The 22163-nt window shown below is 57.4% G+C and overlaps 1 protein-coding gene across 5 annotated transcripts in view; it reads left to right on the top strand.

Annotated features, from left to right (window-relative positions):
- Window positions 1–22163, top strand: part of CDH4 (cadherin 4) — a 607874-nt gene that overhangs the window by 542868 nt on the left and 42843 nt on the right. For all 5 annotated transcript variants that reach the window (XM_037812041.1, XM_037812039.1, XM_037812040.1 and 2 more), the window contains one exon: window positions 7690–7862. In XM_037812041.1, the coding sequence (XP_037667969.1) occupies window positions 7690–7862 (173 nt within the window). The remainder of the gene's footprint in view (window positions 1–7689; window positions 7863–22163) is intronic.

Genomic DNA, 22163 nt, shown 5'->3' on the forward strand with positions numbered 1-22163 from the left:
GTAACACATTTTGTTTATCCATTCATCAGTTGATGGACACTTGGGTTGCTTCCATCTTTTGGCAACTGTGAATAATGCTGCTGTCAACATCTGTATGCAAATATCTGTTTGCATCCCTGCTTTCAGTTCTTTGGGGTATATACCTAGAAGTCGGATTACTGGGTCACATGGTAGCTCTATACTTAGTTCCTGGGAAACTGCCAAACCGTCTTCCACGGCGACTGCACCATTCTACATTCTCACCAGCAATGCATGAGTGTTCCTGCTTCTCCACATCCTCTCCAACAGTAGTAGCTCTCTGCTTTTTTAATAGTGGCCATTCTAGTGGGTGTAAAAAAGTATCTCATTGTGGTTTTGATTTGCATTTACCTAATAGCTAATGATGGTGAGCATCTTTTCATGTGCTTTTTTGGCCATTTGTTTTAGTTTCCTAGGCTGTTTAGGCAAATAACACATAATAGTTTGGCTTAAACAATGAGAATTTATTCATTTGTAGTTCTGAGGCCAGGAAAATAGTCCACATCAGCTCCTCATAGAGGCGATGCTTGCTTCCCCAGGACCAGCTGCCGGCGACCCTCGGCTCCTCTGCCACGTGGCGGCGTCTTCTGACCACCCCCTTCTCTTCCACGTTCGTTGCTTTCAGCTTCTTGCTTCTGCAGCTCTTCTCCCTCTTTGTCTGAATTTCATTCTCTTTTAAAGAACTCCAGTAATAGGATTAAGACCCGTCCTGACTGAGGTGGGCCACATCCTAACTGAAGTATCTCCGTTGAAAAGTCCTGCTTACAATGGGGTCACACCCATAGGAATGGATTAGACTTAAGAACATGTTTTTCTGGGGTGCACACAGCTTCAAACCACCACACCATTTGTATATATTCTTTGGAGAAATGCCTATTCAAGTCGTCTTTCCATTTTTCAACTGGGTTTGTTGTCCTTTGGTTGTTGAGCTAGCTGTAGGGTTTCTTTATGTCATCTAGATATTAAACCTTTCTCGGATATGTGGTTGCTAAGTATTTTCTTCTTTGGGGTATGTTGTCATTTTACTTTCATGATAAAACCCTTTGACACACAAAAGTTTATAATTTTGATGAATCCCATTTACTTATTTTTTTCTTTTGTTGCTTGTGCTTGAGGTGTAAAATCTAAGAAACCGTTGCATAGCACAAGACCCTGAGGATGCTTCCCTATGTTTTCTTCAAGGATTTTTATAGTTTAGTTCTTAAATTTTAGGTCTTTGTTCCATTTTGAGTTGATTTTTGTATGTGGTATGAGGTAGGGGTCCATCTACATGCTTCTGCATATAGGGATCCAGTTGTCCCAGCACCATGTGTTGAAGAGACTCTTCTTTCCCAATTGAGTGGACTTGGCACCTTGTCCAAAATTAGCTGGTCATAAATGTGAGAATTGATTTCTAGGTTCTAGGTTTGATTCCATTAGTCTATACGTCTGTCCGTTTGCCAGGACCATGCTGCTTTGATTTCTGTGTCTTTGTTTCAAGATCAGGAAGTGTGAGCTCTCCAACTTTATTCTTCTTTTTCAAGACATCTTTGGGTATTTGGAGCCCCTTACCCTGCCATATAATGATGATTGGCTTTCCCATTTCTGCAAAGAAGGTTGTTGGAATTTTGATTGGGATTACATTGAATCTGTAAATTGCATGGGGTAGAATTGACATCTTAACAATATTTAGTTTTCCAGTCCATGAACACTGAATGTCCTTCCATTTTTTTAAGTCTTCTTTGGTTTCTTTCAGCAATGTTTTGTAGTTTTCTGTGTACACATCCTTTACTTCCTTGGTTAGATTTACTCCTAGATATTTGATTCTTCTAGTTGCTGTTGTAAATTGAATTTTTTCTTGATTTCTTCTTCTGATTGTTCATCACTATTTTGTTAGAAACACACTGATTTGGGGGTGTTGCTCTTGTATTCTGCCACTTTGCTGAATTCATTTATTAGTTCTAGTAGTTTTGTTCTGGGTATTTCCAGATTTTCTGATATAGGATCATGCCATCTGCAAATTGGGAAAGTTTTACTTCTTTCCAATTTGGATGCCATTCATTCATTTCTTTTTCTTGTATAATTGATCTTCCAGTACAATGTTGAATAGCAGCAGTGACAGTGGGCACCCTTGTCTTGTTCCCCATCTTAGAAGGAAAGCTTTCAGTCTTTCACCAAGTGTATTGTTAGCTGTGGGTTTTTTCATATATGCCCTTTTTCACACTGAGGAAGCTTCCTTCCATTCCTAGTTTTCTGAGTGTTTTTACAAAGAAGGGGTGCTCGATTTTGTCAAATGTCTTTTCTGCATCAGTTGAGATGGTCATGTGATTTCTTTCCTTCTTTCTGTTGATGTGGTGTATTAAATTTATTGATTTTCTTATGTTGAACCCGCCTTGCATACCTGGAATAAATCCCACTTGATCACGGTGTATAATTATTTTAATGTGCAGTTGGATTCAGTTTGCTAGTTTTTTGTTGAGGATTTTTGCATCTAAATTCATAAGAGATGTTTCTTGTGGTATCTTTATCTGGCTTTTGTATGAGGGCGATGTTGACTCCTAGAATGAATCAGGAAGTGTTCTCTCATCTTCAATTTTTTGGAAGAGTTTGAGAAGGATTGGTGTTAATTCTCCTTGGAAAGTTAGGTAGAATTCCGCTCTGATGCCATCTGGTCTGGGCTTGTCTTTGTTAAGAGGGTTTTGATTCATTCGCTTTACTAGCTATTACTGTCTTGAGATCTTCTGTTTCTTCTTTAGTCAGTGTAGGAAGTTTGTTTGTTTCTAGTAATTTGCCTATTTCATCCAGGTTACCTAATCTGTTGGTGTACAGTTGTTCATAGTATCCTCTTATAGTCTTTATTTCTGTGGGGTTGGTAGTAATGTCCCCCTTTTCATTTCTGATTTTAGTTATATGAGACCTATCTCCTTTTTACGTTGTCCGTCTAACTAAAGGTGTGTCAATTTTATTGATCTTTTCAAAGAACCAACTTTTGGTTTTGTTGATTCTGTGTTTTTTAATTCTCTGTTTCATTTCTCTCTGCTCTTATCTTTCTATTTCCTTCCTTTTGTTCACTTTGAGATTAGTTGCTCTTCTTTTTCTAGATCCTCCAGTTTTGAGGTTAGGTCTCTGATTTGATTTCTTTCTTATTTTTTAATGTAGGCATTTAGAGCTATAAATTGCCTCTCTGCACTCCCTTTGCTGCATCCTGTAAGTTTTGGTATGTTGTGTTTTTTTCATTCACCTCATAATATTTCCTAACTTCCCTTGTGATTTTTTTTCTTTGACACATTGATTGTTTAAGAGTACATTGTTGTGTGCCTAAGAGCCTCCTCCCGAATGCCTCTTTGTTGCTCAGATGTGGCCCTCTCTCTCTAGCTAAGCCAACTTGAAAGGTGAAATCACTGCCCTCCCCCCTACGTGGGATTAGACACCCAGGGGAGTGAATCTCCCTGGCAACGTGGAATATGACTCCCGGGGAGGAATGTAGACCCGGCATCATGGGATGGAGAACATCTTCTTGACCAAAAGGGGGATGTGAAAGGAAATGAAATAAGCTTCAGTGGCAGAGAGATTCCAAAAGGAGCCGAGAGGTCACTCTGGTGGGCACTGTTACACACAATATAGACAACCCTTTTTAGGTTCTAATGAATTGGGGTAGCTGGTGGTGGATACCTGAAACTATCAAACTACAACCCAGAACCCATGAATCTTGAAGACAATTGTATAAAAATGTAGCTTATGAGGGGTGACAATGGGATTGGGAAAGCCATAAGGAGCACACTCCCCTTTGTCTAGTTTATGGATGGATGAGTAGAAAAATAAGGGAAGGAAACAAACAAACAAACAGATAAAGGCACCCAGTGTTCTTTTTTACTTTAATTGCTCTTTTTCACTTTAATTATTATTCTTGTTATTTTTGTGTGTGTGGTAATGAAGGTGTCAGGGATTGATTTTGGTGATGAATGTACAACTATGTAATGGTACTGTGAACAATCGAATCTACGATTTGTTTTGTATGACTGTGTCGTATGTGAATATATCTCAATAAAATGAATATTAAAAAAAAGAGTACATTGTTTAATTTCCACGTATTTGTGACTTTTCCATTTCTCCCTCTGTTATTGATTTCCAGCTTCATTCCATCATGGTTGGAGAAGATACATTGTATGACTTCAATATTTTTTTTAATTTGTTGAGACTTGTATTGTGACCTAACGTATGGTCTATCCTAGACAGTGATCCATGTGCACGCGAGCAGAATGTGTACTCTGCTGCCATTGGGTGGAGTGCTCCATCTAGATATTAGGTCAAGTTGGTTTATAGTATCTTTCAAGTCTTCTATTCCTTATTGATCTTCTCCTCCTCCTCCTTCTCCTTTCCCTCCTCCTCTTCCTCCTCCTCTTTCTCCCTCTCCTCTTCCTTCTTCTCCTCTTTCTCCTCTTCCTCCTCTTTCTCTCCCTCTTCCTCCTCCTCCTCCCTCTCCTCCCCCCTCCTCCCATCCTCCTTCTCCTCCTCCTCCTCCTCTTTCTCCTCCTCCTTCTACTCCTCCTCTTCCTCTTCCTCTTCCTCTTCCTCTTTCTCCTTCTCCTCCTCCCCCTCTTCCTCCTCCCCCTCCTCCTCTTCCTCCTCCTCCTTCTCCTCTCCACACATGACCAGTTTTAGTGCCATCCATTCCGTCTTCAGTGACAGGTGGTGCTGACTGTGGGTGGGTAAAGGGCACATGTGATGGGGGGTATCTAAGCTCCACATGTGGAGACTCTGTGCTGAGATGGGGGTGTCCTTGCCATTTGGCTGATTAGATTTGTCATTGAGGTGATGGACCAGGGTGGGTGTTGGACTTGACCACGTGAATCTCGTTCTGAGTGGGTTGAGCATCCTCGTAGTTGTGTGGGCATTGCATGGGGTGGTGGGAGTCCAGGGTTCACGCAAGGCACAGTTGGGGCCTACCCTCCACCTCCTCCAGCTGGTGGAGCGGCGCGGAGAGGAGCACTGAGCTCCAAGCCCTGAACCTGACCTCACTCTCCCACCTGTAGGTGTGGTGTCTGCCCAAGTCCCTCTCGTGTAAAATGGGGGCCATGGGATAGTTCCACGATGTGATGAGTCAATCTGTGAGGAGCACTTAGCACAGGGTGGGTGCATGGGAGAGACTCAGTAGGGCGAGTGGGCAAGTCAAGCATTTATAGGAGCACACAGTCCCCTGCCTGCCCACATGGCTGATGGTCCTTGTAAAACCCGGCCACAGCCACACGCTTCTGAGTGAGGGCAACAGGCCTGTGCTCGGCACTTCCTTCCTCCATTAAAGGTGTTTTGTTTTCTTTTCCGCCCACTTTCTCCATGCTCCCTCCATCACCCCCCCCCACCGTCTCCCCAACACACACACAAAGCAACAGCTTGGGCAGGCCGGGTATAGGGTCTTCTCACCCGATCCACCCTTATTTCAGGTGAGACACTCACCTGTGCAACACCATGGGTGCCTGGGGGTGTGGGCCGAGCGAGCAGGGTGTGCTCTGGAAAGCTGGGGCGGCTTCTCCAGGGACTTTCCTAGCTCTGCTCTTTGTAGGATCAGATCAAGCACTGGTTTTCCTCCTCGGCTCTGCCTGCCTTTACGAAGGCTCAGCGACGGCCACGAAGCCCCAGCCAGGCACACGGCCACCCGCCAAGAGAGCGACTGCAGGGTTTTGTTTTGTTTTTTTAGAAGCAGCTGAAAAACTCCACAAGGAATAATGAATTTTATTTTACTCAATTTGTATTCTTGAGATGTATCCATATACTTATCCTTTTTATGATCATCTCTTTATATATGTTATGTATAAATAAGTAAATGATAGATATTTATCTGTATTTCCCCATTGCTCCTTGTTCCTTTCTGCATTTCTGAGCTGTCCACTGGAGTCACTTTCCTTCTGTTTGAAGCCTGCTCTCCTGGTGATGAATTCTCTGTTTGTTTTCACTGAATAATGCATTCAGACTGTTCATTATTTTCTTCCAGCTCTAGAACAATATCATCCAATTGTCTTCCAGCTTCCATTGTTTCTTTTGAGAAGTCAGTGTTCGGTCTTAAGCCTCCATTAAAGTTTTTAAGACTTTTTACAAATCTATTTGCTCATAAGATTTTATCTTTGGCATTGGCTTTTAGCAGTTTTACTCTGGTGTGAGCAGCTGTGATTTTGTTAGGGTCTACAGTGCTTTTGAATCTGTGGCTTGATATATTTCATTTGTTCTAGAAAATCTTCAGCCATTATTTCTTCAAATATTGCTTTTGCAATATTTGGTCCTGGAGGCCCAGCTGGAAAGCGCTGAACCCCAAACCCACATCAGCCTCAGCGTGTATGATTTTCAGCCCCAGGAAAGGATAGAGGTCAGGGTTGCAGCCATACCTGGGAACAAGGAACTGAGCTAACAATGTTCAGGTCAGAACAAAGCCAGCATGCCCAAGACTACAGTAACAGGCACAGTACTAAGCAAACTTGGAAATTTTCTGAGTAAGAATTCTGGGTGGCAGGTACAAAATCCAATTTTAAATGGCAGAAGCCAAGAAGGGGAATGTACTGGCCTAAGTGTACAAAAAGTTTGCAGATTACCAGCTTCAGGTGTGGCTTGATCCAGGAGCTCAGAAGTTGTCACCCGAGCTCCTCTAGTCCTTACTTCCTCTGAGATGAGTCTGTCCTCTTGTCTCCCTCCTCATGGCCACAAAGCTACCACAGCCCCCACCTCACATACTCACCCAGCCAAACCCAGTAGAAGGGACAGCATGTTGGTTTCCCAGAAACTGCAGCAAGCACCTCCTCTTTTATTGCTGGCTCTGACTGCATAAGGTCCATCCCTGAACTGATCACCAGAACAGGGGCAAGATGTGCTGAGGCTGGGAAGGAGTGGACTCCGAAAGGGAACTCAGAGACCTTACCCTAACACACAAATGGGGAGACCAAGGCACTGAGCTGAGGAGAGCTTGGGCAGCCCCTCCACCCACGGTCCTCCCTCGCTGTGAAATAGAGATGGGTCTTGAGCCCTGCATCCCACGAGCACCCCACTCTGCCCCATCTGGCTCTAGCACCCACTCCAGCCTGTCCTTTGGGGGTCTTTCCAAGGTGCGTCTTCCAGTAGGTTTCCTTGAGTATTTTTTAGACACTTTCTGAATACCCATCCCTTTGCTGAGCCCTCGCTATCGGGTCTCGTGCCTACCCTGTGGCGGGGTGCCTTTGAGCTCCCCAGAACCCGCACTGGGCCAGGCCTGGTGGGATCAGCAGCACCTTAGCCACCGGCTGCCCACAGTGCTTAGCGCTACAGCTTGGGCGGAGGAGTGGGCGCAGGTTTGGTTTGGAACACCTGCTGCCTCATGCTGTGCACCTGGGGAAATTTCCTCCTCCTCTCCATGCCTCGGTCTCCCCCACCCACCCTCACCTCCCTCAACCCCCCCCACACACACACAGTGCAAGAGGAAGAAGTCAGAGCAGATGATCTCAGAGCCACCTTGAGTCTAGAACAAACCCTTCGGTAGCCAGCAGGTTTACTTTCTAACACCACCTCTCACCCTCGGTGGGGTGTGCCAGAGCGCAGCGGGGGCAGAAGGCTGCTGCGACCCCTGGCTCCCTGACTGAGATCCATAATCGACTGGTGAAGTCTGCCCTGGGCACGGGGGTGGGGGCAGCGGCACGGGTGCAGAGAGTTCCACCCCGGCCTTCTGCGTTCCAGGCACCTACGTGATGACGGTCACGGCCAACGACGCTGACGACAGCACCACGGCCAATGGGATGGTGCGGTACCGCATCGTGACCCAGACCCCGCAGAGCCCCTCCCAGAACATGTTCACCATCAACAGCGAGACTGGGGACATCGTGACCGTGGCAGCCGGCCTGGACCGAGAGGTGAGGCGGGAGGGAGGGGTCCCCACGACGGGCAGGCAACCTGGGGCAGGGCTGCCCATGCTGGGCCCCACGTGGCATGAGGGAGAGCTCACACCAGCCCCTGAGCATGTTTCCCCTGAGCCCCCGGCCCCGGGGAGGGCCTCGCAGAGGCTCAGTGTGACGGGGTCACCGGCGAGCCGGCCTGGAGGCATCTGCCTGCTGCCATGGGCTGGAAGGAATGCCTGCGAGCATTCCCCACCAGCTGCTCTGGCTGAATCACTGAGCTGGTGTCCGTGGGAAGCTTCCAGAACAGGCCCCTGCTGGTGTGGGTGGGTGGCAAGGGGCAGGGGCTCTGGAAAGCAGGGACAGGCCTCAGGCGTCTCCGAGAGTGGCCCTGCAGAGCTCCGAGCCTGGGATTGTACGTCTGGGAGCTTGAGCTCACAGGCCTTGTCCGTGGCCCTCTGTGAGGAGGTAGAGAGGACCCCGCCGTGGCCTCATGAGGCCGGCCCCTGTGATATCTGCACGTTGTCCACCCCTGCGCGTGGCCGTGAACCCCGTCCTCACTGAGCCAGGGCCAGTGGGAGGCGCCTTGGTGGTGGGTAGGGTGGGCTTCTCTGCTGCCGCCTCCGGGAAGACAGAGGAGGCCCCACGTTTGGACGGAGGGCAGATCCCCGACATTGCCTGGGGGTCCAGAGGATTCTACCCCAGTTCCTGGCGGAAGCCCCAGCCGACGGCGTCTCTGACCCCCAAGGCCCCAGGCGGAGGGTACCCTGGCTTCTCCGTCCCTCTTTGCTCGGCCACCGCAGGGGACAGCAGCCTCCAGGCCTGATTCCCCGAAGGCAGAGAGCCCCCCGCAGTGCTGAGAGCTAGCAGCGGCCACTGCTCGCGGGGGCTGGTTTGCAGAGCCACAGCGGCTGTGTCCTGACAGCTTGTTCCATCTTGGTGGCCCCGAGTTTCCTCTCCTGAAAGCACCTCGGACCTCGTCCTCCGGGTCTGTGGGGCCCGTGGTGAGCTGGGGCTGCTGAGCCAGGTCGTAGCCTCAGGTGGGCCGAGGGTCGCACTGCGAGGTCAACGCTGGTAACTAAGGGGTGGGTTCTCCAGTCCCCGTCCCCTCCTCCAGCGACCCTGGCAGTGTGGAGAGCCGAGGGGACCCAGGTGCCTCAAGGGTGAACCTCAGACTCTAAAGCCTCTGCCCAGAGCCACCTTGGCAGGGAGTCACCACCTCCACCTTCAAGTCAGTAAACGCCATGTGGGAGCGTGGAAAACTCCACCCATCCCTGTCCCTGGGGAGGGTACCAAGTGCTCCTCGTGCAATCCCTAAATTGGAGAGTGCCAGGAGGGGGCAGGGAGGCACCACTATGGGTGCTGGACAGACAGGCGAGGGCCCCGCGGCCAGCACGGCCCAAGGCTCAGGGCAGCTACGGGACAGGGGCACATTCCAGAACAGTCCTGGACCCCAGCCCCAGGCCTTTTCCCTGGGAAGTGGGGACGGCAATGCGGGCCTCTGCGGCCCCGGTGGGAGATGGGGGGGCGGGTTCCCGGGGCAGGCAGGGTGGAGCTCCACGATGAAGGGGCCACGGCCATGCCCCGGCACAAAGCCTCCCCTGAGGCCCAGCACTCACTCCGGGGCCATCGTGAGTCCCCGCTCGGCGTGATCTGTGGAAACGTCTCCAGTGGCCTGTGCGGTCAGGGCTGGGACGAGGAGGTGGCCTGGCTCTGGCTCCAGGAGGGTCCATGGATGCTGGGTGGGGAGGCTGCCAGTGAGGCCCACGCAGAGGGACATGGAGAGGCAAACCGGACACCACCCCCATCTCCCATGCTGCTCCCCAGAGCACCACGAGCCACACGCATTTCTCCCCGACCACACTGAGGTCTTGTGCCTCACGGAGAGTGTGGAGAGCATGGAGCCATAGCAAGGACACGTGTGCACACGCATAGCCCCCAGAGGCTGGGCATTGGCCACTGGCACCTCCCGGCCATGTCCGAGCAGAAGGGGATGGAGCTGAGCGTGTCAGGCTGCGGGAAGGTTCCCTTCAGGGGCCGGGGCTCCTGGGGGCCACAGAGCACGGCCCGTACCTGCCCACGGCTGCTTATTCCCGGTGCACACGCGAGAAGGCCACAGACTATATGATCTGTGGAAACTTCTCCAGCGATGTGACAGGGAATGGGGGGCACATCAGTGAAATGCCTGGCTCTCAGGCCACTGGTGAGCTCGTGGGGCATGTAGAATGCAGAGTGAGCCGCGATGGCCAGAGCAGAAGGACATGTGCAGCCTGGGCTGGAAAGCTGAGCTCCTGGTTCTCACCGTGGAGAGCGCAGGGGCTGCTGCTCCTGAGGAACTCCTGCCTGACATCCAGAGCTGAGGCTGAACCCCGGGAGCATTGCCTTGAATGGGCGCAGACAGAGGTGCAAGGCTTGGGGACGTGAAGCTGGGTTAGATGGTCTCCCGCCCTTCAGCTGACCCGTCAAGGCAGGGGTCACACACTGAAACGGACGTTTTGCAGTGGGTTATAGACAGGCCCAGGGTGTCATCATGGGAATGTGCTCTAACTGTGGAGAAATCAGGGCAGGCTTCTTGGAGGAGGTGGTCCTTGATCTGCGCCTCAGGGGCCGATCCGATTTTTCTATGCTTTGGGATTAACAACCAGCTCCCACTTTTCCTGAAAGCTGCACCTCACACTCCTAAATTGTCTTGGGAATCACCGATAGTGCTCAGCCAGCTCATTTGTTCCTTCGTGAGACCAGAAACTTTAATTGACCACCTTCTGTGTGCCAGAGGCTGCCGCAGGTGCTCAGAGGCAGGAGTGGACAGGGCCGGCCACACCGTGGGGCGAGGAGAAACTTGGCGAGGAAATAAATTCAGCCAGTGGCCTGTGCTGCCAAGAAAGTAAGACGGGACCACGGGCCGTGGAAGCCCAGGCCTGGAGGTCTGGGAAGCCCCCGAGGCCTGCCCCTCCCTGTCCCCATCCCTGGGAAGAGCGTGGAATTAGCTTCCGGGGGCGGCCTAACAAATCGCGGCAAACTGCGCGGCTTAAGCAACGACGTTTACTCCCTCGTGGTTCCCGAGACCCCCACAGGCTCCTTCCCGGCCTCTTCCCGCCTCTCGTGGCTCAGGTGTTCCTGGGCGCGAGGCCACAGCCCTCCCATCCCTGCCTCGCCTGCTCATGGCATCTTCTCTCCTGGGAGTCCGTGTCTCCCCTCTCCTTATGAGGACGCTCCTCGTTGATCTGGACCCTCCCTAATCCCGATCCTTAACTAATTCCCCCTGCAAGGCCTGGTCCCGCATAAGGTCACATTCCGAGCTTCCGGCTGGACGTGGCTCGGGGCAGTGCCGTCGGCCCATCACGGGCATGCAGTGCCCTGCTTGGGGTTCCCAAATAGCAAGGGGTGTCCGTCGAAACTCGACGACGAGGAGGAGGCGGCCACCTGGGAGCTGGCGCCGAGCTGTCCAAGGCGCAGCCACCCCCAGTGTGGTCATTTAGATCTAAATTAACGAGCGTTAAATAGAGTGACGCGCTCCGCTCCTCTCTCCCCCGCCACGCACTCGCTGGCCCCGTGTGGCTGACGCTCCCGCACTGGACGGTGCAGGTCGGAGCCCGTCCAGCCCAGGCGGAGTCTGACTGCACGGCTCCGCCCTACGGGGACTGCAGGGAACAGCAGGGGGCTGAGCAGAGGGCGTGGGGGGCAGTGGTCGGACGTGGGCCCGGGAGGGTGGTGGGCCGGTCCTGCGTGGCGTCGGCGCCGTGGCGAGGAGTCCGGGTCTCTGAGTGGGAAGGGGGTGCGTCCTCTGCAGGTGGCCTGGCTGCAGTGTGGTTCCGGGATTGCGGGGTGGCTCATCATCGCCGTCCCGGGACCCTCACAACCTGAGTGGTAGATACCAGCGCCCCCGGGCAGGTCAACCCGCAGGGCCACAGCGGGGCGGCGAACAGACGTCAGCCTGCCTCTCCCTGGCCGGCGGCAGGACGGGATTCCGGGAGGACGTGAACGAGGCAGCGGTGAGCTCCGGGTCCCACAGATCCGAGGACAAACTCGGGCTCCCGGTGACACCGGATCACGACCGTCAGAGGCTCTGAGGGGCCCTCCGTGCCCGTCAATGGGAATGTAAATCCGCCCGTGAGCTCCTGCCCTCCACTAATTGGATGGATCCTCTGAAAGATAAAGATAATTGTTCTGCTCTTCAAAAAAGCCTCTTTAAAAGGACGATTTAGCCTCATTTGATTCCGAGCTCCCGCAGTCAAGGAGGGGCCGTGCACTGGGACAAAGCCTCCCGCGTTCCCGGGGTGAGGGGGAGACCAGGGGGCCGGGCTTTAGAGGTCCCAGACCCCAAATTCAAAACCAACCAAGCGGTCGGACCAAGGGGCTCCCGAGCCAACTCAGACCCAGGGCAGGCGAGAGAGGGTGCGTGGGGGACGGTCACCATAGGTGGGCGAGGCGGCCGGGCTCTCGGGGTGCACACGGGAGAGCAGAGTGGAGGCGGGAGAGCATCAGGCATGAACCCCAGCCCCAGCCCTGCCAGAGGTTTCCCAATGGCCAGGGCAAAGCCCGAGGCGTGCCCCTGACCATCCCCAGTCGCAGCCCCCGAGGCCAGGAGGGCCCTCCTCACCTGGTGTGTCCCCGGCCTGCACCCCTGTCCTCAGCCCGCAGTGGGCAGCAGGGGGCGGGCGGGACGGAGATGGGCCACAGGAGGGGCTGCCCAGGCTGCCACAAGCTGGGTCTCGCCCCAGTGTCTGCCAAGTCCACTCTGCTCACCACAGCAACTACTGCCCCCCAGCCCAGTGGGGTAGAGAAGCGGGGGTCCCACTCGGGGGGTACATTGCTTTCCCGTGGGTGGGTTCCCACCCGGCCCCAGCAGAGCCGCCTCTCGGGAGAGCTTCTGAGCTTCTGTTCAGTGTTTGATGGGACTGGACTTCAGGTTAGAAGGGTAGAGCCTGGGGCGTGCAGGGCCGGCTTCCCTGCCAGCAGGCCAGAGGGCACAGCCTTCCCGGGGGTGCAGGGGGGCCTGGGGAGTGGGCGCTGCCCAGCCGGGCCTCAGCGGGGCAGAGAGCCTGGGGGGCTGCAGGGTCACTACGGGCTGAGCTCCTGTGCGCCGAAAGGAGAGCATCCGGGGGCCCCGTGCAGCGCGGCGGCTGCCTGGGAGGCAGCTCCGGGACAGGCACCCAGCACAGGGCGAGCAACTGCACCCCACCCTGCAAGTAAGATCCAGGGCACCCCGTTAAATGTGAGCTTCGGATAGACAAGTAGTCATTAGCATAAGTATATCCTAAATGTTGTGTGGGACATACTTCTGCTGAAACTTCATTCGCTATGTGCCTGAAATTCACATTGAACTGGGCGCCTGTGTGGTTGTTTGCTCCATCTGGCAACCCTGCCCTGAGGTGACCCCCACCATCCACCTGGAACCCCTGTTCCCAGGTCCTTGCCTCCACGCCCCCTCCCCAGCGTGGACCTGCCCGCGGGCTCACGATGGCAGCTGTGGAGGAGGGCCGGCCCTCCAGGGGGGCTCCAGTCGAGCCTGGAGGGAGGCTCTCGCAGCCGTGCCCCGGAGACTTTCTCTCGCATCTTCCTGGCCGGAGGCGTGTGACCAGCAATGCCGGGCCGTCACTGGCCAGGGAAATGGCCGCCATGGCTGGCTTAGACCCAGTGGGCGGCTCCTGCCCGGGGCCCTTCCCGGGAAGCCCTGACCTCAGGGGAGAGGTTACAGTGCGAAGGGAAAGTTGCGAGTGTGGGGCTCCTGGCAGCCCACTCCCCACCTGGGGCACGCTAAGCTCTAGACCCCAGACCCACTGGCGCCACATCTGAGGGGAGGACGCAGCTGAGGTTCTCAAACGCGCTGGACGAGACGTGCTCTGAAGCGTGAGGGCACACGGGAGCCGCTTCCTGCTGACGTCTAGAGATTTCTGAAGGCCGGAAGCTGGCACGAGTAGCCCAGCCGCCAGCAAGGCGAGAGGAGGAAGCCGGGACCAGAGAGTGGGGGCCCCACGGCCCGGGAGGGGGTGTGCGAGGGCCCCGTGCGGTTGCCACAGTTTCGTGGGGAGAAGCACGGGTGGTGGGGGAGGAGGCCGGAGCCCAGGTGGGCCAGCCGACTCGGGCCGCACCCCGACAGGAGGGTTCTGGGGCGCAGACCTACTCAGCGAGGTGCTTCCACCACACGCCAGGGCTGGAGGTCAGTGGGAGCCGAGTCCAAGCAGGGCCCGCCGGAGCGCCCCCCATCCCACCCCACCCCACCCCAGGCGTCCAGGTGTGGATGGCGACCTGCAGCCCCTGCCCTGCTCTCATGTCAATGAGCACAGGGCAGCGGGGGGAGCCTCGGACCCCCGGGCACATCCTCACTGCAGGTCACAGGGCCCCGGCCACCAGGCTGAGCGGGGACACGAGAGAAGTGGCACCTGAGAGGGAAGCTTCAGACGACTCTCAGCATCTAATGACCGTGCACCCAGGGTGGCACGTCCAGGGTGGCATTGAGGGGGTCAGTATGGGGTGGTCGCTGGGAAGAAAGAAAGCTGCATCCTGGACCTCCCCTGGCCTGCCGTGGCGAGATGAGGCGGAAGGTTCCAGCATCCAGCAGCAGTGCTAGTTCGTCCCTCCAAGCCCCAAGGGGCTGATCAGCTGACTGCTCACCACCTGCCCTCAGACCTGGGCCTCTGCACTGCCCCGGGGGGCTGGGGCGACTGCTGTGCCCACTTGCTGGTCTGCAGAGGCCAGGGCCGGACGCGGGGCAGGGCCAGGCCTGGGGCGCACAGGGTCAGTGCCCACCCTGTCATCTGAGCACCAGAGGGAGCTGAGTGGTGCCCCCATAAGCCTACACCATGCCCCTCCCCAGAACCTGGGACAGAGCCCTGGGTGGAGATAGGGTCTGCAGATGGAATTAGGCAAAGGCCCCCACAACGAGGATACAGGGGTCCCCCTAATCCAGGGACAGGTGTCCTTAGAGGGGGAGGGGGGATTCGGGACACACAGAGGCATGAGGCTGGTCCTGTACGATTGCCACACTCACGCAGCTCGGGCACCGTGTTCTGCAAGAACGCCATTATTTTATACTCTGCTAAGGAACGTTGTTCTAGAAGCTGCCAGTCAAACCGCAGCTCACTGCTGGCTTCGGATCTGATTTTGTTCCTAACGAGAGAGCCCTTTAGGCTTAGTCAGATGTACACTCCGCAGCGACACACAAGGAAGATGGAAGTGGACGGCTGAAGATGTCCCTATGCCCCCCGACGCCGCGCCCGACCCTCCCCACTCCAGCCACCGTGTCCATGTTACCCTCAGCTGCTGCCCTTCCTAAAAGCGCCGTCCTGTGCCGCATCACACGCTCCTTACGGAGACATCCTGCCACCTCCAACCGGAGGATCGGGAGGACAGGGACTCCTTCCCCCTGAGGGGAGCAGGAGGGGGCGTCAGGGGGTCACCAGCCAGCAGGACACAAGATGCCCCCTGCGTCAGCACCGGGGAAGCCGCGCACGGAGCCTCAGTCCCCATGGAGGGCTCTGGCGGCCGCTGCTGTCACTGGCCCTCAGGGAGCTGACCCCTCCCCTCTCCCGCCGCCCCCTCCTCCCCCAGTTGCCACCTCACCTCAGCCTCTGAAAGGAATCTGCAAACTGCTCCCCTCCCCGAGTCACAGGCTAATGGTGTGTGTGCACAGTATGCTGCTGGTTGGCGTGCATTTGCAGCGTGCACGCTCACATTCGTATGTGTTTGCGTGTGTGTGCACACGAGTGTGTGTGCACTGGCGGCATTTCCTGAGCCACGCAGGCGGGTGCCCGAGCACAGCGGTCTGAGCAGACAGGGCTGTCGCCCTCGAGGGCTCGGGGGAGTCGGGGGCTCGGGGTGAAGCTCCAGGGGGAGGGCCCAGGCCGGATTGGTCACTGCTGTGTCCCCACGTCATGGGCGCCCAGCGAAGGTCTGAAATGGGGTGAATGGCCATGCGTGGGGGCTGGCAGCCTCCTCCCGCCTTCAGAAGGAAAGGAGCTGTGTGAAAGGGGCAGACTCCCCCCTTGCTCGGAGACCCACCCGCCCCACAGCCCCCCAGAGAAGACCGGGGTCAGCTGTTTCCGAAGGAGAGGAGGAGGAGGGAGGCGCGGCCGCTGGGTCAGGTTGGCGGAGCCGCGGGGCGGGTGGGGCCAGGCCGGACCCCGCTGGGTGGTGAACCGAGTGGTGGGCAGACGTGCGCTGGAGGCGGCACTGGAAGGCTGGGAGCGTCTGGACCAGCGCACCCTGAGCCCGCCAGAAAGAGGGGTGCTGTGGTGTCCAGCCTCTCAGGAGATGGCACATGGGGCCTTGGAGCAAAATTCCAGACTCTGCAGCCAACTTTGGGGGTGAGATGAAGCCAGAGCCCCAAAGGCAGCCAGGCGGCCACCCACTCCCCCACCAGGCGAGCTGCGTGACTCCGACCACCAGTCCCCCCAAGCTCCCCAAAGCGTCCTGCTCCCCGCGTCAAACCTGCACCTTCTTCCAGCGGTTAACACTGCTGGCCAAGGGTTGGACGCGAGAAAAGCCACTGCCTCTGTGAGCTGTTGACATGGCTCCTGCTAGGGCTCCTTCCTCCTCCGCTCCCAGAGACAGAAATGGCTCCTTGAGCAGGACCCCATCCTGTGGTCCCCTTCCTGCCTGGGGGGCAGATCGGCCTCTGAGGCCGAGAGGGCCTGAATTCAAGTCCAGCTTCTTCAGGATTTGACCCTCGAGGCTCAGAGGGGCTTCATCACCCACAGTGGAGGGCAGGAGCACTGGACGTCAGGGTCGTGGGGAGACTCACCAAAGCTGTCACCCTCTGGGCGTGACATGGCCACACTGCAGGCAGTGACACCCCTTGCTGGGCCAGCCCGAAGCCCCAGGTGCTCCCTCCACCTCAGAATTTGGATGTTTCCAGTTGTGCTGACCCCCGTGGGCTAAGACGACATCTGCCGTGGTGGGGTGGGATTGGGGAAAGGTGTTTCCTCCGACTGGCAGTAAGAGAAGGGGTTCACGATACGGTGCACCCCAAATCGTGAGCCAGGCCCTGCCCTGGGGAAACAAGCATGGCGCACGGGCAGGAGCCGGGTCAGTGGGCAGGACAGGGCAGTGGCCGGGCGCCTTCTGGGGACCCAGCACCAGCAGCCGCCACCACCATCCCCAGCACATGCATCGAGGCTGTGCCCCTGCCAGGCTGGGTCCCCTGCTCTCGGGAACTGGTGCACCGGGGGTCCCACAGGCCCCCGAGCCCGCGTCTCTGCCTGCTTGTCCTCAGTGGGAAACCAGGGCCCGCAGAGGTCACGGGAGATGCCCAAGGCCAGGCAGAGCTGGGATCCAGCTGTCACTGCCGGGCGGTCTGCCCTCGGGGTCGGGTCAGAGCGAGCCCTGGGGCGGGCAGAGCGGGATCCTAGGGTCAGTGTGGAGGAAGGAGAGGGCCGTGCTGGGGGCCAACATGCAGGCAAAGGAGGTCTCTGGTGTGGGGGCACCGTGGACACCGGTGACAGGTGGGAGCCGAGGGCTGGCAGAGGGGCTGCCCTGGCCAAGGCCTCCCACCTCTCCTGGGCTGAGGGGAGCCATGGAGGGCTCCTGAGGAGGGGGCACAGGACAAAAGCAGTGTTCAGGCCAGGGCCAGGGACTCCAACTGCCCCCACCCCTCATTGTGTAAATATTTTTCCTGGCCCATGGCTGCCCCCATTTGCTTCATGTTACCTCTGGCTGCCTCCTGGCTGCCAGGGCAGAGCCCAGCGATGGTGACGGAGAGCTCCCCGCTGCACAGCCCACCACACTGCCCATCTGACCTCTGGAAAGCTGAGCTGAGCCTGCCTGGGGCGAGGGCGTGCTCCTCAGGGTGGGTTTCCTGCGCCGGCTGCTAGGGGACATCTCAGGGGCAGATCAGGGTCCCCACCCGGCAGCCCTGAGAGGGAAGCAGCCTGCAAATAGTACTTTTTTTTAACTCTGTCCACATTTAAGCAGGAGATCTTCATCTGCAAATCCCAATTGCTGGATTCTCTTCAAGTTCGGAGGCCTGGGAGCCTGGGCTGAGCCACCGCGGCAAGAGCTGGGCCTGAGCGCACGGTGCCCGCAGCACTGTCCCTCCCCAGTGCCTCCAGACCCAGGACCCTGTACTTGTGTCTGAGCACTGTTTCTGCAGCACAAATGCTGTCAAAGTGGGAAATGGAAGACAGACGGCTGGGTTTGAAGGAGATGGGGCAGCGTCTTTCTTTGCAGAACGAGCAGATGCTCCAGGAGTGTGGTGTGCAGACGGGTGCGTGGGTGTCTCACACCTGGCCTGCATCGTGCCCTTCCGGTGTGTCCATCCTGGTTACACCTCGCCACCCCTCAAACCCAGGCACGCCATGTTCCGCTCGGCCGTGATGGCCCTGCTCAGCTGCTCTCCCATCCCCGGCCCTACTGCCCGTGAGCCCGCGCCTCCCCTCACCACCCCCTTCCCAGGGCAGAGAAGAAGCCGCCGCCCGGGGCCCCTGTGCCAGCTACCCCCTGCCTACCGCCTGTGCCCCAGACATGGTGGGGGCCCAACCATCCCCCTGAACCAGCACCCCCTGTTGTCCTCTGCCCCTTCCTCCTGCTTTATTCCCCTGCCAGCCTCTGTCACCACCTGGTGTGACACTTTTTGTCTCTTTATTGGCGGTCTCCTCCAGTGGAGCCAGAGTTCTCAGGGACGGTCAGTTCTGCCCCCCAGGGGACCTTCGGCAGTGCCTGGAGACAGTCTTGGTTGTCAGAACTGGGGTGTGGGGTGCTGCCAGCGAGTAGAGATAGAGCCCAGAAAGGCTGCTAAACACCCGGCACTGCCCGGGGCGGCCCCGCGGAGAATGAGCCTCCCCAGGCGGAGACAGCACGAGCCTGGGGAGCGACGCCCCTAGACTGCAGCTGAGAGGCAAGGCCCCCACGGTGTATTAGGGTTCTCTAGGGAAACAGAACCAACAGAAGACATCTGTAAATATGAGGCCTTATAAAAGTGTCTCACATAACTGGGGATGCGCGAGTCCAAGTTCCGTAGGGCAGGCAGCGAGCTGGCAACTCCGATGGTGTTCGATGCGCTCCCCGGGCGAGGCTGGCTGACGGAGAAATGAAAGAACCCACAGCTGGGTGTCAAAGGCCAGCTCAATGCGGACAGCCTGGAGCAGGGTGGGTGCAGCCTGGTGGGTGACACAGGCCCCAGAGCATGGCTGGGGGAAAGCCCCGAGTGAGGGCCCTGCCTGAGTCACCGTGTGCAGCTGGGGCTCTGTGACCTCAGGGCCAGGCTGCTGGGCTGGGCAGGCAGAGGGCAGAAACGGTGCAGCTTGGGGCACTTGGAAGCTTGTCTAGGGCGGGCCGGCATTACTGATGGATGTTCTACAAAATGTAAATGCCGAGCTCCGGGAAGGTGAGTGAAACCCCAGGCACGGCCAGCTTGGGTTTCCTTCCTCCTCTGAACTTGAAAATTGCAGAATCACGTCTTAATGAATTCACCGCCACCCACAGCTGGGGTGCAACCGCTCCGGGAGCCTCTGCCCGGCCCACATCCAGCAGGGCGGCTCTGGGGAGGGGCGCTTCCTCTCGCGCCCCCGGCCACCTCCCCGTCCTCGCCCTGGGGCAGCGGAGGGTGCAGGAGCCCGGCCACCTCCCCGTCCTCGCCCTGGGGCAGCGGAGGGCCGTGGGAGCCCGGCCACCTCCCCGCTGCAGCCTCGACCCGCCCTGCAGCCCACGGTGAGGCGGCCGTGCCCTCTAGCGACGACCGCTGCCCGTCCGCGCACCACGAGCCAGTTTCTCTACGCGGGGAAAGAGTGCCCCACGGCCCGGGGGTCCCTGGGGGCAGCGATCTGATCCGAGGATGGTGGAGGCGAGACCCCTCTGGGAGCCGCCCCCTCTGCCCCGGTTCAGGCCCCGGCGCAGTCTCCGGCTCGCCCAGACTGACCCCTGTCCACGCTGTGGGATTTCACCTCCGTGCGTGGCCTCCTTCATGGGGACCTGCCTCACGGGGCAGCGAGCGTGCCATCTGCTATCCCCATGGACACCCCGTGCCCAGCTCAGCTCTCGGCCCAAATCAGGGGAGCCCCAGGCCTCCCTCCAGAAACAAACCCCTCCCTCGGCCGGGGCCTTCCCCTGCGGGGCCGACAGCCATGTGGTCGGGGGCCGTGTACTGACCCCCACAAGGGATGCAACGCTGACACCCCAGCAGCCCACTCCCCACCTCTGCAGCCACCCTGCGACACCCACCATGTCCTCCTCCTGGTGGCCTGGCACCTCCAGGACAGGCACGTCCAAGCCACACCCCTGGCCCTGCCGTGTCCTCAGCCCGGGCAACTTGGGTGTAGCCAGGACGGACGGACACCGTGTCTGCAGCCCACAGCTGTTGCCCAGGAACTGGCCGGGTTGGGGGCAGCATCGGGCTGTGGCCATTGGACCCAGGCAGGCTCCGTCCAGGCCTGAGCACAGCACAGGGCAGCAAACTCCCCCGGGACAGCAGCAGGCAGAGGACAGGCGGCGTGAGGGCCCCTGGGGCAGCGCAGTGTGGGGCAGGTGGAAGGGCGGCCCTGCTCGGGCCAGGCTGGGAGCGGGCAAGGGGCGTGGGACAGAGAAGGGGCCGAGGGGCTCCTGGGGAGCCGGAGCCCGGGCAGGACCCAGCCGTGTGGCCGCATGAGCAGCTGATGTCGCAAGGACAGCGGGTGGGCGTGGCCTGGCCCTGGATGGGGGCGTCCAGGCCTGGCACCCACGGGCAGGGACCAGGGCAGGTCCCCCCACCCCAGGGGCCCCGGTTTCTATCTGTACCGTGAGAGGTGACAGGCAACTCGGTGGGACCCTCTCAGCTGTCGCCTGGCCTTTCCCAGTGTGCTTTGTAGGCTGGGTGTGGATGTTCCCAGATGGACCTTAAAAATGTAGATTTACACTTAGGACTAATTTCTATTTTCAGAGGTGATGCTGGTTTTCCATCTACCATGGTGACATGAAGCTTGCTTTTTTATTTATTTGCTGAAGTGCAGATATCATCGGTGGAAGGAGTAATGTATGAACCTGGATGTAATGGCAGATGGGGCGCCTGGCCGCAGCGTGAGGGTGACCCCCATGGGGAGGGGGTCCTCCACTGTGACCCCCTGACTGTGGCCACAAGAGTCTGGGCCTTGAGTCTGACCTCAGGGCCCCATCAGAGAATGGAGGGGTGCCAGCAATGCTTGCGGGGATGTGGGGAGAACACGCGCATGGTGTTTCCTTCTCCTGCCTCAGCACCTGGTCATCCTGTCACTTTCCCAAGATGGCCTGTGAGGGGGTGTTTGGGGTGGGGGAGCTAAGACCACGACTTACCCAAAGCAATGGCCATAACAGGGAGGTCTGTGGCAAAGGACAGAAACCAGCTCCACAGGGTTTAAGTAAAAAGGGCAAACTTATTGGCTCATGCAATGAAAGCAGAAAGTGTGGCTTCAGGCCCAGCTGGATCCAGGTGCTCCATGGGGCCCCAGGGGTGCAAATCTGGGTGGGAGTGAGACCTGAGCCCCCAAAGCCCCCACCCCTTCCCGGGCCAGCAGCCAAGCCCCTGGGACGTTCCTACCTCCAGGCCTTCAGCCACACCTTCCCCTCTGCTCTTGGGTTACCACATCGCCTCCAGGCAGCCTTCCTTGGTTCCCTAGCCATTCGTTATGCGATTTGTGGCATTACTCTTTGGCCTCTTCAGGGGGCGCTTGGCTTATGCTGCCTAAGACCAGCAGACCTCTCCTGTCTGCTGACAGGGAGTCAATCACCCAGCTCTGCCATTATAATGCAAACGCACCGCAGGCAATGTGTACTTGAATGTGTGTGGCTGTGTGTCAATAAAACTTTATTGACAAACAGGCGGAACTGGCCTGCAGGCTGTAGTTTGCCCACCTTGGATCCCATGACTCCCCGCCCGCAAGGTCACCTCCAGTGCCTTACGGGAACCAGGGCCATCTCCAGACCAGCCTGCCATCCCTGAGAATCTCTCCATTGGCAACGTCCGACTCACACCCACTGGGCATCTTCTAGGTGGCGGGGGCTGCGTTAGAGCTGGGCACGCCGTGGTCGGTAAGACAGCCATGGCTGCCCGGAGCTCACCGTGTAGTGAGGGGCCCAGGCATCACCACATGATGACCCAGGTAAACGTAGAGTCAGAGCCTGACACGAGCCACGGCTGAGAGCATGTTGTCAGAGCACGGCTGGTCTGGGGGCCGGGGAGACCTCTGTCAGAAAGGGGCATGTGAGGGAAGACCCAAGAGGAAAATGGGCATTCTCGGGAGGGCAGGAAAGCCCCCCACAGCAGGGACAGCGTGTGCAGGGCCCCAAGCTTGGAGGGAGTGGGCATATCCCAGGAACTGGAGGGAGGAGCTGATTCAAGATGGAGCCGGGAGAGGCGGGCAGCCGAGGTCATGC

The sequence above is a fragment of the Choloepus didactylus genome, chromosome 19 (genome assembly GCF_015220235.1).
Source record: "Choloepus didactylus isolate mChoDid1 chromosome 19, mChoDid1.pri, whole genome shotgun sequence".
Classification (NCBI taxonomy): domain Eukaryota; kingdom Metazoa; phylum Chordata; class Mammalia; order Pilosa; family Megalonychidae; genus Choloepus; species Choloepus didactylus.